The sequence below is a fragment of the Heliangelus exortis genome, chromosome 1 (genome assembly GCF_036169615.1).
Source record: "Heliangelus exortis chromosome 1, bHelExo1.hap1, whole genome shotgun sequence".
NCBI lineage: Eukaryota > Metazoa > Chordata > Aves > Apodiformes > Trochilidae > Heliangelus > Heliangelus exortis.
In genome coordinates, this window is record NC_092422.1 from 143,063,940 (window position 1) to 143,078,233 (window position 14,294).

Consider the following 14,294-nt stretch of genomic DNA (forward strand, 5'->3'; position numbering starts at 1 on the left):
GCTATTCTGAACTTCAGCTTTATACAAGACTTCTAGTTGCATGGGAAAGTAAGTGACATTCCTCTTGAAGTTTCACACCTAGATATTACAAGAAAGTCAAGAAGTTTCTTGTCTGTATCTGCAGAGTAAAATGGAAGTTAATTTTCCAGGTGGGTGTCTTAGCTGTCTCTCAGCTCCTTGGGGGGTCCAAATGCACAATTCTGTTCATGTTTCCTGGGAAAAAAACCCTGAAGCATGGAGGACAAAAGGGAGAGTCTGGTCAGGTGCTTGGGTTTTAGAATGGAGTGACAAGATCCCCAGGCATGCTGTGGAACATGTCTGCCCTGTGGTTTAAATGTGGCTTCTATTCACCAGCTGTTTTGTTGTCTTCTTAGTGCCCTTAATTCCAGCTATTGTATTTAGGTACTTCTTGGGTTCCCCATGCATAAAACGGAGACTATGCTCCTTGTATTCACCCTCTGTCTTACTTAGATTGTAGGGACTTTGGAGTAGAAACCCTGCATCACAGGTGGTAACCTGAATATATTCTGATGTATTTGTACCTCTTCTGCTAGCCTAACAACTAGTATGTGAGCATTATAGTTGTAGATTGATGTGTATTGTTGGAACGTTTATAGGTATAGAGTTTTTATTATTTTAACTCATTTTGGGACATCAGTATTTTCCTTAAAGCAGTTCTATGGATAGAACTTTGGAAATGCTTTTCAGGAACTACAGAAATAACCAAGTGAAGATGGGAGTGCATGGTGCTTTTGCTTTTTTTTGCAAACTGGAGCAAGGGGGAGGAGAGATGCTGTTGTGTCTGCTTTTCCTGTGAAAGGCAACAGCTGGGAGCTGTGGGCAAATGAAGAGATCTAAGTCACTGCTGGATGTCAAGTCAACATTGCTATCCTGTTAACTCTGCTCCATTGGAGGACAGCCCTGCTGTGTTCAAGTGCAGCATCAGCAAGTGATCCAACTGTTGTGGTTTCAGTGATGAACCGGGGTCAGTTTATGGGGTTAGGCCATACTGGTCTCCAGTTACTTATTTTTTTGTATGAGTCGTGTTGGTAAGAGAGATGTAAAAGCATTCAGGGGACAGAGCAATTGAAGATTCTGCTGGTAAAACTTCTGTCTTTTGCATCTCTGGTTACTATTTAGTAGGGAAAGGCATAAACCATGCTGAAGGAACTGTTACAGAAGGAAACCCTCTCCCACCAGGTTTGTATTACCTCCTCTCAATATAATGGAGCTGATTAATCTGCTATTGTTCTTGCCAGTGGAGCAGTGCTTGCTCAAGGCCATTTGTCACTCTTTTATTGCTTCTGAAGACAGCAAGAGAGCAGAGTCTGTTTTTTCCCTCAGACAATGAAGTATTTATGATGCTACGTTGTAAACTGTTTAGCATACCTGAAAAGACAACACAGAACTGAAAAAAAACCCAATCAGGGAATAGGGTGGTTCTGTAATAATTAATTTGAGGTATAAATCGTTGATCCAGATGAGTCTCTTGAGAGCCTTCTAAGCTGGAAAAGCTTTGCTGTTATTTGCCTGGAAGTGCACGGGTCACAAAAGCCATTATATGTGTAAAGGCCTGCTCCAGGGATAGGTCATACAAGGTCCAGATGACTGCATTGAATTTAGATGTTCATTACAGGTGCTGTGCAGGAAGGAATGGCTTGTTTGGCTTTATTCCCACCAGTGAATCATAAAATTCTGGATGGCAGATGCTGCTGTTGGCTTTTGTTGCTTTGGGGATCTCTGTTTTCAAGTGACAGCAGCGATTTGCGCCATTGGGTCAGGTGTGTTTATCTTACTGACCTCCCTGCCTCCCTTGGCATTGCTAAGAGTCATCAGCATGAAGTTGCTAAGGGAAACACAAAGCCAAATGTGCTTCCTTGAAGTTATATGCACAGCTTGTGACTAAAGTACTTGACAGAATTTGACAAAAAGTCAAGGAAGTGAGATGAGGACTGGTGCCTGAATTAGGTATGTTAAAATCAGAACTAGCACGGTGCAAGAGGTATTTTCACAGCTGGTAGAAATAGCTGTAGGTGCATTGATTTACCTAGGAAGGGTTTTGTTTGGATTTTTTTTTTTTTTTTTTTGTTTGTTTGTTTGGTTTTTTTTTTGAATCATGCATTAGCTTGTGTCATGCCTGGTCTTTGCCATGTCCCCATTCTGGTGTATGTGCTCAAACACAGCTTCATTCTGTGTTGAAGGTTAGAGGAAAAACACCTGGCAAAGATCCATCTCTGTCTTTTCTGGAAGAATAATTCTTAAGGATGGTCAGGGAGGACTAGTACTGATCATTACCTTCCTGGGGCAATCTAATACATGCCTTCCCATGGCTTGGTGTCTCTGGATGGACCCCAGCTCATTTGTGAAGGGCAGTTTTCCTGTTCTGTTGCAGGTTTGTTACCTTGCATTCATTTTGCACTCACCCCACTGAAGTCAATGGGAGTTCAAGGAGAGAGACAGGATTTCACTCCATCTCTCTCTCCATTCGGTGTTATGGAACACTCAGCACACAAATATGTGCACTTCATCAGCTCTGCTATTAATTAAGCATGGTCCTGGGGGATGTACTTAGCCAGATGTGACCAAGTCACCAAAGTGCTTGGAGTTTAGCTGGGTTTTGTCTGGAATTTGTGTGAACTGTGAATGTGAACTCTGGTGTTTCCAGGGGCAGGGGAAGAAGTTGTTTTTTTGTGTGGAAGGCCCATTTCTCAGGTTATTTTTGAGCTAAGGGTACAGGGTTAGAACATGACATTTTTCTCTCAGAACTTAGGAATCACGTGCAGGGGACATAAATGCAAGGCATGAAACAGACGTTTTATCAGCTACAAGCAGAGTGATCTGGAACAAACCAGCAGTCCAGCTGGATGACCTGCTCATGTGATCTTTGGTGCTTACTGATGTCTGGTACCGTAGTTAACTTCGATGTGGTTTTGCTCTGAAAAGTGACCTTATTTATAAAGTTGATAACACCAAGTTCCACAGTTCACTGTGTTTCCATGCTCAAGCATGCTTACTGTGTTGGTCAATGAATACTTATTCCTGACTCCATCTTTGCACATCTGTTTCTGAAATAAGCCTTTTTGCCTTTTTTTTTGTTTGGTTTTTTTTTTTTTTTTGCTTGACCTCAACAAGGATTCAGTAAATTGGAAGTTAGCAATTATATGGACTATATACAAATGGAAATCTAGTTTTCACTGTCATAACTGTGTTGACTCCACAGGGGTTAGCAAGAGTAGAATTTGCTTTACAGCTCAGTCATTTGAACAGATGGGGTTCTGCTTATGCACAAAACCCAATGAAATAGTGCCACTTTTGTGCAGTCACTTTTCAGACCGTTATTAGAATATTTTCTTTGTATTAAAACAACTGTAGTCTTCTAAATTCCCTTTGCCCAGGTGTTAGTTGTAAATCACTGAGTACCACTGAAGGTATTCCAAGGTGACATCAGATATGCTGATACGAAGAGTGAGGGCTGACAAGAGGGTAGATCAGCTGCAGGGCTGTTAATCAGAAAACAGGCTGGCAAATGATTTCCTCAGGTTGCGGATGGTCTCAGCTTTTGCTTCATCTTCGTTGGGGTTTCCCCGCTGGGATGATTCAGGTATGTTGAAGGTGTTTGTCAGGGACTGCGATTTGCTGAAAGGGAAAACATAGTTGAGACTCAGCAGCAGAAGGTGATAGTTCAAAGATAGTTGCTGATGCTGTGTTCCATGACACAGACAAATATAAGGCTAAAAGGAGATGTTAGTGAGGAGAATCTTCGTAAGCTGACATGGCAGAATGGGGGAGGCAGGGGTGAAAGAGGATGGAGTAAAGGGAGGTAGCTCCAATATCACAGTCCAGACCTGGAGATGTTTATGAAAACATCTGACTAAAAGTATGCAATTTGGTGCAACTGTTGTAGGAACAGTTAAGTCATTTTGCTACTAATACAGGAGTATGGATTCATACTGAGGGTCACCTGTCTCTCGTCAGGCATACTGCAAATAATGGTCTCATCTCAGATGTGAGAGCATGAGAGGTTTGGCAAGTTGTAGTCAAGTCTCCTGCAATGCATGCTTTTGCCTACTCTCCCTGGCATCTCTGCTCTGTGCTGTGTTACACAAGTATTTTTGTTGCCCAAACAGCTCAACAGCTCCTGCTGGGTGTATATCTACTAGTGTTTAAGTTCAGATCAAGACTGTGCATTTGAAGTAAATCTCCCAATTTTCCCTGCTACCATGCTTCCATGCTTTGTCACTGAGTGGTTTCTCCTGGTCAGCACTAGGCATTTAGGGCAAGACCAAACTCTGAATTAAAGTACCTAAAATATGTGTAGTGTGGTGACTGCATCCTTAGCACCAACATTTTGATCCCTAAGTATGCTGCTCTTGCTAATCATCACTGAAAGCCTGTTTCAGAGCATCACTCCTCTGCTGCCTAGAAACTGTCTTCTGATTCCTATCCTATATGGGGTTTTTTTGCCTGTTCATATAATTTTTCTCTTATATCAACTTTTTGTCAACAAAAAACCTTGCTTTGCCAGTCTTTCCTGCCATGGTTCCAGCCAGCTGTGCTCCATGAAGGGTGGCAGCAAAGGCTACTACAAAAGATCCACAGTAATGCAGTGGTGTGCTCTGCTCCAGAAGAGCAATTAAACATAGTCACCATCTAGAGTTTTATATAGTGAGTAATGACACTTCCACTTCCTCCTGTCCTCACTCTCTTCACTGCCTTTTTGCCCCCAGTTGGAAGAAATTGCCTGGTAGAGAACCTTATGTGATTTCTTCAAGTTTGTGTAAATTGTGGGAACCTCCTGCAGTCAGGAATGATTCTTATTGAGCGTTCTGACCCACAATGTGCTGATTACAGCCTGTAAGGAGTATATGCCCTGCTGGGAAGGGAGTTGTTGCATTGATATGGCTGGGGTAGAGCACACAATTAACAATGAAGAGCAAGAGTATGAAATTAATTAGAGTTGTCAAGTGCAATTGTTTTTCTATCAAGAGGTCAATGGCAGCCCGTTATCCCATACTCTCTGAAGGCACTCACAGTTGTCCAGACCTCTGTCCCTCCCCCTGCCTGACAACAGGTGATATGTTCCCCGTATCATCTCAGGGTACTTTTTTGCCAGTCTTTTATAATATCTGTGGGTATCAGCAGTTTAACAGAGCACCTACTTGAGATGTGGTTGTGGGGTGGCTTGCTGCTTGGACGTTTCAGTGGGGCTTGGCTGGTTAGGAGCCCGGCCTTGAGCAGGAGGTCTTGGCTGCTGTGGAGGAAACATTCCTGCCTTGGAAGCCTGGACCGGAGAGGACCCAGTTGCTGATCGGACTTGCTGTGGAGATCCAGGTGACCTTTGCTGCTGAGGTGATGTGGACTGGGGACTCTGAGGCTGCTGTCCCTGGGGAGAGAGCCGCTGCTGCGGGGGTGCGTTTGTCCGTGGGGACTGAGATCCCTGAGGCTGGCGTGGTCCACCTGAAAGGGATGTGTAGACATGAACGTGAGGAGGTGCCTGTGGTGAGCAACAAGCAAGGAGCATCTATATATGGAAGAACTGGTTTTACTAAGGAGAGAGACTCTTCAGAGTAGCTGCATGCAAAAGGATAAAGAACAACCTCTTTTATAGGTTTAACATTGGTTTCATGCCCGTGTCTCTAGAGGAATCCATTTCTCTACCACCTCCAGCACTAAAGAACCTCTGTTACTCTCCCCAGAGGGAGTCACTTCAACATGCTCTAGTTTTCCTTGCAACTAATATTTCTCATCCTTGGCAAGAATACCTGCACTAAGAAGGAAGAGTCACTAGAGACCCAACTCTGTGCAGGCAATAAAAGCTGAATTGAATCTGCTGGTTTGGGTCAGCGGTCCCTTCATGGGCCTAGCATTTTGATCTTAAACTGTGCACCCTGTCATTATCCATACATCTGTTCCAGCATTATCTGCAGTGGCTTCAGCCTTGTTGGTTGCAGACTGTAAACTGTGGAGGATGTGGAAGACTGGCTGTGAGAAATCGCTGAACATGGCAGATAACACTGTTAGAAGCTGTCAAAAGTTACAGGTAGCATTGTGAGGGCTGGCTGGATTTCACAGGTGGTACAGGGGGAGTTATGTGAGAAAAAACTTCAGATAGGTGAGGGAGTAATTTCTTGCAAGAACAGCAGCTCCTCGATTGTTGTATGAGTAACAGTGCATAATGCCAAGATTACATAGATGCATTTGGTATCAAATACTAAATTGTGGATACAGCAAAACTGTGACTGATGAGGGCATTATAATTTGTGTTAAGGTGTTAATTTGGTAGGAGATTAGGGTGAAGAAAGAAAAGGACAAGGTGGCAAGATGCAGGGTCGTACTGGTTGTGTGAATTGAAAGGTTGGTGCGGTGTGGGTACCCACTGTGCAGCCCTATGCTTCTTCATCTCAGTGTAAATCAGGGCAGTAAACTAAATCTGTTGTTCTGACTAACCACACTGGTCAAACCTGCTTCTGCTGTCAGGAGGAGCTGGGAGTGTCCTCTCACTGACAGGGTATCACCTGGTCAGAGGGATTAAGGATCCTGGCATCACTATATTCCAAGCCTGACAGCATCAGCACCTTCCTATCACTTCTTAGCACCTGTATCACTGCATTTTTGAGCAAACACAAATACATTTTTTGGCTGGAAGCCTGCTCCAGTGCCACTTGAAGCAGTCTTGCCCACAAAGCTAAATCATACCATGTGTGTCAACTGGTTCTGTAGTAAAAATTTCAGCTCGCTTTCTTTCTGAGGTGCTGTGGAATATGACAGCAGCTGCTTTAACAGCACACTGAATTTGCTGTCTACTTGTCAGTGAATTGGAACAATGAGTAAAATCTTTATTTTGGAAGCTTATATTTAGAAGGAAAACCAGTATGTCTCACAGTCCACACTGCCAGGGACCACGAAGAACTGTACCTTGGGGAGGAGGCCGTGGTTGGGACAGTTGTCCGAGCTGAGGTCCAATCTGAGATTTAATTGATGCAGATTGAGCTTGTGGAGGCTAGAGGGAAAAAAGCCATTCCAGTCAATACAGAGTCCCCAAAGAGAAGCCCTGAGGTAATACAGGAACTGCGGAGTCATGAAGTGTTCCTTAAATACACACACACATGCAGCATCTGGCTGGTGAACTCTCATGGGATTAAAACAGAGAGCTGAGTAATAAAGAGCACAGAAGTTGTTTGCTCACAGGGAATAACAATGAAGTTACAGTTTAGAATGTTTTTTAGGCAATTGAAACTACCAAATGTATCAAGCCTGGGGGGGTCTCTTAGTCCCATCTCCCATTTTGGACAGTTGCCAGCACCAGATGTTTCAAAGGAAGGACAGATGAACCCTGGAAACATCTATGGAGTAATCATCTGTTTACCCTAAGGGGTCTTCTCTTGATTGCTAATAAGCAAGGGCCAGCTTCAGCCCTGAAACATGAAGCTTATTATCTGCTTCACAAAATCTTTGCAAAAGTTCCAGATACTCTGTTTTGGTATTTACGCCCAGACCCTCTGAGCCTTGCTCAATTCTCAGCCTCACTGCCTTTCCCATTTCTTGACTCCACTGCTTCATTCTGAGCTTGCCCTTGCTAGGCCATTTGTTATTTTGCAAACCTTTACTGAACTCTCTCTCCTTCACCTCCTTTATAAAGCCAAGAGACTGAATCCCATTGGTCCCTCTATGGGAATGTTTCCAGGCCCCTAATAGTTTTCATCACCCACTTCTCTTTCCCAGCTTTGTGATTCCTTCTGCAGACACCAGAGGCAGATCTGCTAATGTTATTCCAGATGAAGCAGTATCTGGGTTCTCTGTACATCACCAGCTCATTTCTCCTGCATCCTAATTTCCTGCTTCCCTCTTGTCAACACAGCCCCATACCAAGCAATGGCTTTTGTTAGCCTCTTTGTGACATTGTTCTCAAGGGCCATGGGTAATGCCCCTGGCAAGGTCTGCAGATTATGTTCTCCCTCTCTCTACCTTTAGTTTAGCTTACCTTTCAGTCTTCCATGTAGAGTTTCATTTGCTGTTGTGCTGATTTAACACACATAGCTCTGTCAGATGTTCTTCACTGCCATCCCTGCTCCTGACTAATGCAAATAACTTTGTGCCATCTGCACTTTCTTCTCTCTCACTGTTTATTTTTGACAGCTATTTTAATAAACAGATTAGGCAACACAGAACTGTTGCACAGAGGGCTGGTCCAAGGTTAACAAAAGTCTGAGTAAGCCTATTGCACAAAATTGTTTTTGAAAGCAGGGGAAGCTGGAGACAGATAGGTTGGTACATGCCGGATTATTTGTGTGGAGAACGCAATGATAAAAGGGTCTTCAAGGCTCCTGGAATGTCAGAAGAATGAGCTAAGCGATTCTGGAAATGGGAAGAAATGTTTCATAGTTGGAAACACTGAAACAAGTTCCAACTGTCTAACATAAAGGTGATGAGGCTGTCAGCCCATCTGTTACACTGTGTATGTGGGGCTTGCAAATGGATGGGGAGGAGAATCTGGGAATTTTCCATTCGCGACTTCAATCCTACATGGCTTGGTACACTAAACCTTGCCTCAGTGTTGGTGGAAATTTACTGTCCTAATACTGTGAGACGCCCTGATTAGACCAGCCAAAGAAAGGGAATCAGATCTTATCTTCACCTCCATGGCTGCCTGCAGCTAACCAAGGCTTCTGCTCTGCAATTAAACTTTGCCTTGGAGCCCCTTGCTTACTTTAATAGGTCTTGTCTGCTACCTTACCTGAGGCTTTTTGACAGTCTAGTTACATTATTTTGACTGATTGCCTGTTATCTACCACTTTATGAAAGAATTCTTGAAGAAATGGGGGAAAAGAATCAAAAGAAAATTAATGGGACATTTTTCTTTTTAAAAAAATAAATGTGGTATATGCTTTTAATCTGTGGTTTTGTTGGTTTATTGGTCTTCTGTAATATTCTTTAAATTATTGTCTGAGATAATTTGTAAAGTCCATGACTTCCTTGTCTACATTTTCCTATGTTACTCTTACGACTTTTTAAACACATATTTTGTATTTGTTGTATACCAATCCTCTGGAGCAATAACTGTTTCTAATGAAATTGCAATTTTTTTTCTTGGCAGCTTAGTCATTTCCTAAATTCAATTCATTGGATGTAGCCATCTGGGCCTGGGGGCTTAATAGTTTTTAAGAATATCAGTTATCACTGATTTAATCATTGTTCTTACCCATGTCTTTATGATCAAGAAAAAAATATATCTAGTTTAAGAAGTTTCCTATATTCAGCAATTAAATTTACTAGAGTCACAACACTGTCCCTGTTTTTCCTTCTGTCTCTTAATTTTGGGTGCTCCTCAGAGCCCACAAGTTCTTTGGTAAGGTTCCATCTTCTGATGAGCTCAAATAATTTGTTTCCTCACTCTATCTGCTCTGCAAAATAGTTTTCTATCCTTTTTACATTTGCTTTTATTACTTGCATGATGATGCATAAAGGTCTTCTTAAATGTCAGATTTCCAAATTTGGAAGATTTTTTTTTTTTCTGTCTTGAATATCCTCTATCACTTTGTCATTTAACTCTATAAGTTTATTTCTTTCATTTCTGGCTTAGAAGCAGATCAGAAGTTTATATACGCATTATGGAAAGCAATGGTCTCAAACAGCATCCAGTTTTCCTTTTAATGCTAGGGAGTTGATTAATTTTCTCATTTTATTAAAATCATATTTTCTAACTGCTTGTGTCACACCATTACGATTTGGTATCCCATCTCTTGGACGTCAAGCCTAATGGTACATATTAGCTTTCTGAATTTGTAATTGGTATTTCTTAAAGCTAGGTCAAGGTGTGTGCTTGGATTTTGCAGTGCCAGGAAACAGACACTTACAGAGATGGAGAACTTTCTCTAAACTGCTGTCCTACTATGGTATTTAACTTGCTTCTTGATAGTCATAGTCTGACATTATTATAGCTTGCTGCTTCTTCCATCTCAATGCTCGGCACTCAATTTCCCAATTTCTCAGTTTTTCTTGATCCAGACTGGTACAGACAGCATCAATAATATATATAGATATTCTGTGCATATCCATAGGATATCCAAGGGTCCATATTTCTATGTACTCAGTACTGCTGTCCTTGTATTCAGAATTGTTATTTTACTTCCTTCTGTGGAAGTCTTCACCTGGAACTTTAGTTCTGCATCTCACCAGCCCCACCTATAATTGTTTCTCTCTGCACATACGTGTGCCAAAACTATGTTATTATTTGTATCTTGGCAGTTTCTGCAGTGTTTGTTGTACCAAGGCCTTTATAGCAAAACACTCTAGTTAACATCTGTGTGGTTTTAATTTTCTTGATTTTGTGTACATATTTGTAGGTTATATCCTTGATGAAGACTGTTTCTTATTTAACTTTTCAATTTGACATCCTGTCCCTCCAAGACCACTTGTTTTGTTCTTATTTTCACCCTATTCTATGTCTGTTGTAATCCAATCCAATCCACTCCTGTACCAGTATATTACAGACATAGCAAACAAACGCATCTGTCCATATTCTCAGTTTCTGCTGGCTTCCCCTTTGCTCCTAGTTCATACAGTATATGTTGGCTATTTTAGGTGGCAGCTGTTGATTCCACTTTGGCCAGAGTAAATCCTATCCTTTCCATATTGCTTTCCCTGCCTTACGGCATTTTTTAGTGTCTATTAAATGTTTACTCTCTCACTCTAGATGAAACTGGCTTTGGACTTATCCTGAATATTCTTGGGACCTGGCTTGGCAGGAATGGGTTTTCATATGGCAAAGACTGAGATCCATTAAGTGCTTTATACCATTTTTTTGTCTCAAGTAGAAATGGAAACTGTTCCAGTGCACTGCAGCCAACATTATCCCTCAGATTGTTTACTCTCCTGCACTTTCTTTTGTATTTATTTGTTGTCCTCAAACCCTCATGCATGGCTAGATACTGAAAGAGGTGCAGCAAATACACCTGCAGACACAGATGATGCTCTGGTGTGTTTCATTTATACAGAACTGCCACTAGGAAATGTGGCACTAAGATTAGATGCCTTTGATCCTCAAAATTAATGAGAAACACTAAGGGAGCAGTTAAAATGCTAAAACTACAGATTCTTATATGAACTCAGCATTTATCAAGCCTCTTCTTGATGAAGATGATGAAAGGCATCTCCAGAGAAGAAAGGCTGCAGTAAGGAACAGCTCCTGGTGGAGATTCCCACTTTCCATTGGAAGAACAGATTTTCATCAGGAATGCAAAAACTGGAATGAAATCTATCCTGAGGTATGGTCTTAGATGGAAATGAGGTTGGGCATTACAAGAACCTCTAAAAATCTTTGTCTTCATTGTGACTATGAATTTAACAAGCCAGAATATCTAGATATATGGACCACAATACTTGTGTGATGTCACAGTTATATGGAAGGAGAGGAAGGAAGGGAGATGCTCACCCTTAGGGTTACCCACTTCAAAGAATCTGAGACACTTCTTTAGAAGAGAAGGGGTTAATCTATCCAATACACTCCTGTATGGGACTGTCCAAATCTCTGTGTTGTCTGACTGCCTGACACCCACAGGGAGATGTGAGAGAGAAAAAGTTTAGGATAACAACTTGGCCATAAGGTCTCTGTTCACCCATACCCAAGGCCTCAGAGGTGATGGTGTAGATCCCGCAGTGCTGACAAGCTGAGTCATTTTGGAAACAACCAGGTCAGCTATAAGTTGTCTGTCCTCTTCTACGTGCTCCCCAATCAGGGGCATTGAGCTGTCCATCACCTGCAACAGGAGGAAAAAACACCAATTAGTAAGGAGGTTTCCTGGCTACAGATACCTGTTTCAACTCAACTCTCACATTAACCTGTTTTGTGTCTCCACATCCTTGCCAACACCTATAGCCACCACTCCCCTTCAGGCTAAAACAGGCTTGATTTTCCTAGGTGTGGAATTTTGCTTAGGTTTTTTTTGGAAATGGCATGTACTTTCCCCCTCTCTTCATTCCCTTTGCACCCTGGAAGCCAGGACAAGACTGCTGGTGATTGGAGACTTTCTAAATCAACTGTACATAAACTTTCTTCTTTACACATCCTGCTGAGATGCCTCTCCTGGATGAAGTCTCTGGAATTGTCTCAGTATTTGGGGGTGACATTTGCAGCAGAAAGGGCCACGGGAGAAGGGAAATCACCGTGTACCAGAACCTGAGGAGATGAGAGCAACAGAGACTGGAGGAAACCAGGAAACATTTGGGATTAATCAACACAAAACCCTGCACCCTGAGAGGGGAAATAAACACCACAGATGTGTAATGAAAAGGATGTCACTGAAACAACAGCACCCAATGCAGGAAAGTAAACTTATTCTCTGCTTGTCTTTTTGATACTGTTGTGGTATGACTGCTTCCCAAGGAAGTACTACAACTGCTGACGAGAGTTGAGAAGCAGGACTGTGGGGATAGGAGAAGGAGAATTGTCAAAGGATCTTTGAGGTAAGAAATGGTCTGACAACAACAATAGTAATGAAAACACAGCAGACCCTCAGCTGTTTAGGAGCCCTTAACATAATTTTCAACAGTTCATCATAAATCAAGTGCTTTCCAAGCATTAGCTAAATCCCACAGGAAGAACTACACTATGATGAAGTTAAGATTCAGCTGGAGTGAATGTAATCGTACCAAAATATCAGGGTTGGAAGAGTTTATTTTATTTTGCTTTTATTTTTAAATCGAACATTAAAAACCCTGGAAATGCAGAGCTAAAGGCTGCACATTGCTCAAGAAGGCACTGACTCAAGCTCAGATAACAATTTAAGTGCACTCCACCCTGGCAAGGCTGGAAGAGTCCACTCATGGAGTGAAATGGAAAGTTTTGCACCTTTTTTTTTTTTTTTTTTTTTTTTTTTTTTTTTTAAGATTTGAAGTAGTGGAAATCAGTGAGGTGAGTTCACCGAGTTTGTATTCTAGTCTTGCAAAATATTAATTTGGATTAATTTCTATAGGTGACTCATATAAACACTAGAGAAGCTGCTAAGTAAATTTTAACTGGGGTTCTCATGAAGATAGACTTGGTGTTTATATGCATAGCCTGCTTGAACCAGAGTGTGAAAGAAGGAGGTTTGAAAACTAGGTGCCAGTGCTCAGCTAAATATACAAAGTGGCTTTTCATTCCACTGCTCACTTTTATTAAAAAGTGAGGCAAGGAACAGAGCTCTTTCCTGGCAGTCTTGGGGAACAGCCAGTTCCCACCTGTGTTTCACTATCCAGGGGCTCCTGGGGACCATCCAGGAGGTTCCTGTGCAGGTTGCCCTCCACTCCCTCCTTGAAAGTGTTTCCATTTTATTTGACAGTTCCAGTTCAGGCGTGAGAAAAGAGGTCCCAGCTCCCTGCCAAAGCCTGTGCGAGGGACCTGTGTGACCAGCAGATGATGCCATTGCTCTGCGTTCAGCCTGGCAAGCCAAACGAAGCTTCTGAAGCCTCTCTGAGAAAAACAGGGATAAAGATCTGGTCAAAACACCCCTAGCCCTTCATTTCCCCATCTTAAGGACTGCTTTCACCACTTTCTGTGGCAACAGTGGCTGGAGAGGAAAGGGAAGATGCTGCTTTATAAAAGGCACAAGGGGGAATGAGCTCTGGAGCAGGTCTCACTTGAACCAGTGAAGGTGCACCAAAGATGAGATATCTGCTGTCCTACTGTGTATGGTTTGGCAGGGGACCATGAGCTGTGGGGGGCTGCAGATACAGAGGGGAACAAGCACATGTAAAAGGGGAGGCCTTTGAAAATGGCAGTGAGTTCTGTGGGCAAAACAACACAGCTGGTTGACACTGCACTGAAAAGGCACATGAAATGCCACCTTGCCTGTCCTCCAGGAAAGGGGAATTACTCTGCAATGGGGCAGATACAAATGTTAATGCTGAAATAAATCAAACAGCTGAGTGGAATATGTGAATCACCGGCAGACTGTACTCATCTCTTCCTGGGGAGATCACAGAACACCTGGGCAAGGCAAGGAGACATCAGCACATATGGACCTGGCCTTTGTAGCTGCCCAAGGTCAGTGGCTGCTCCTGACGCAGCTGCTGGTGCCTGATAAGGTGTATGAGGAGGGAGCGGAAAGCAGCTGGGGAGAGAAGAGACTCAGGAAAACCCCATCCTGCTCCTCCCCCTGTGCCTATCTGATGCTGAGGCCTGAAGGCTGGACTTGTTATTCCATGCTCTAATGTTTGAGAGCAGAGTGTTAGGTGATTTTTAGGGAAGGAAGGAAGCAGATGATTAGACATATCAAAAGAAACGATAAGGCGGTGCTGAAGAGATGGGCAGAGCT

General features: G+C 42.6%; 1 protein-coding gene across 1 annotated transcript in view; it reads right to left on the reverse strand.

Moving 5' to 3' along the window:
- Positions 1-3,258: 3,258 nt before the first annotated feature.
- SYN3 (synapsin III) overlaps positions 3,259-14,294 on the reverse strand; it is a 199,298-nt gene continuing 188,262 nt past the window's right edge. The window contains exons 11-14 of the mRNA XM_071729289.1: positions 11,622-11,756; positions 6,916-7,000; positions 5,160-5,457; positions 3,259-3,636 (exon numbers count right to left, since the gene is read on the reverse strand). Of these exons, the coding sequence (XP_071585390.1) occupies positions 3,504-3,636; positions 5,160-5,457; positions 6,916-7,000; positions 11,622-11,756 (651 nt within the window). The 3' untranslated portion in view covers positions 3,259-3,503. The remainder of the gene's footprint in view (positions 3,637-5,159; positions 5,458-6,915; positions 7,001-11,621; positions 11,757-14,294) is intronic.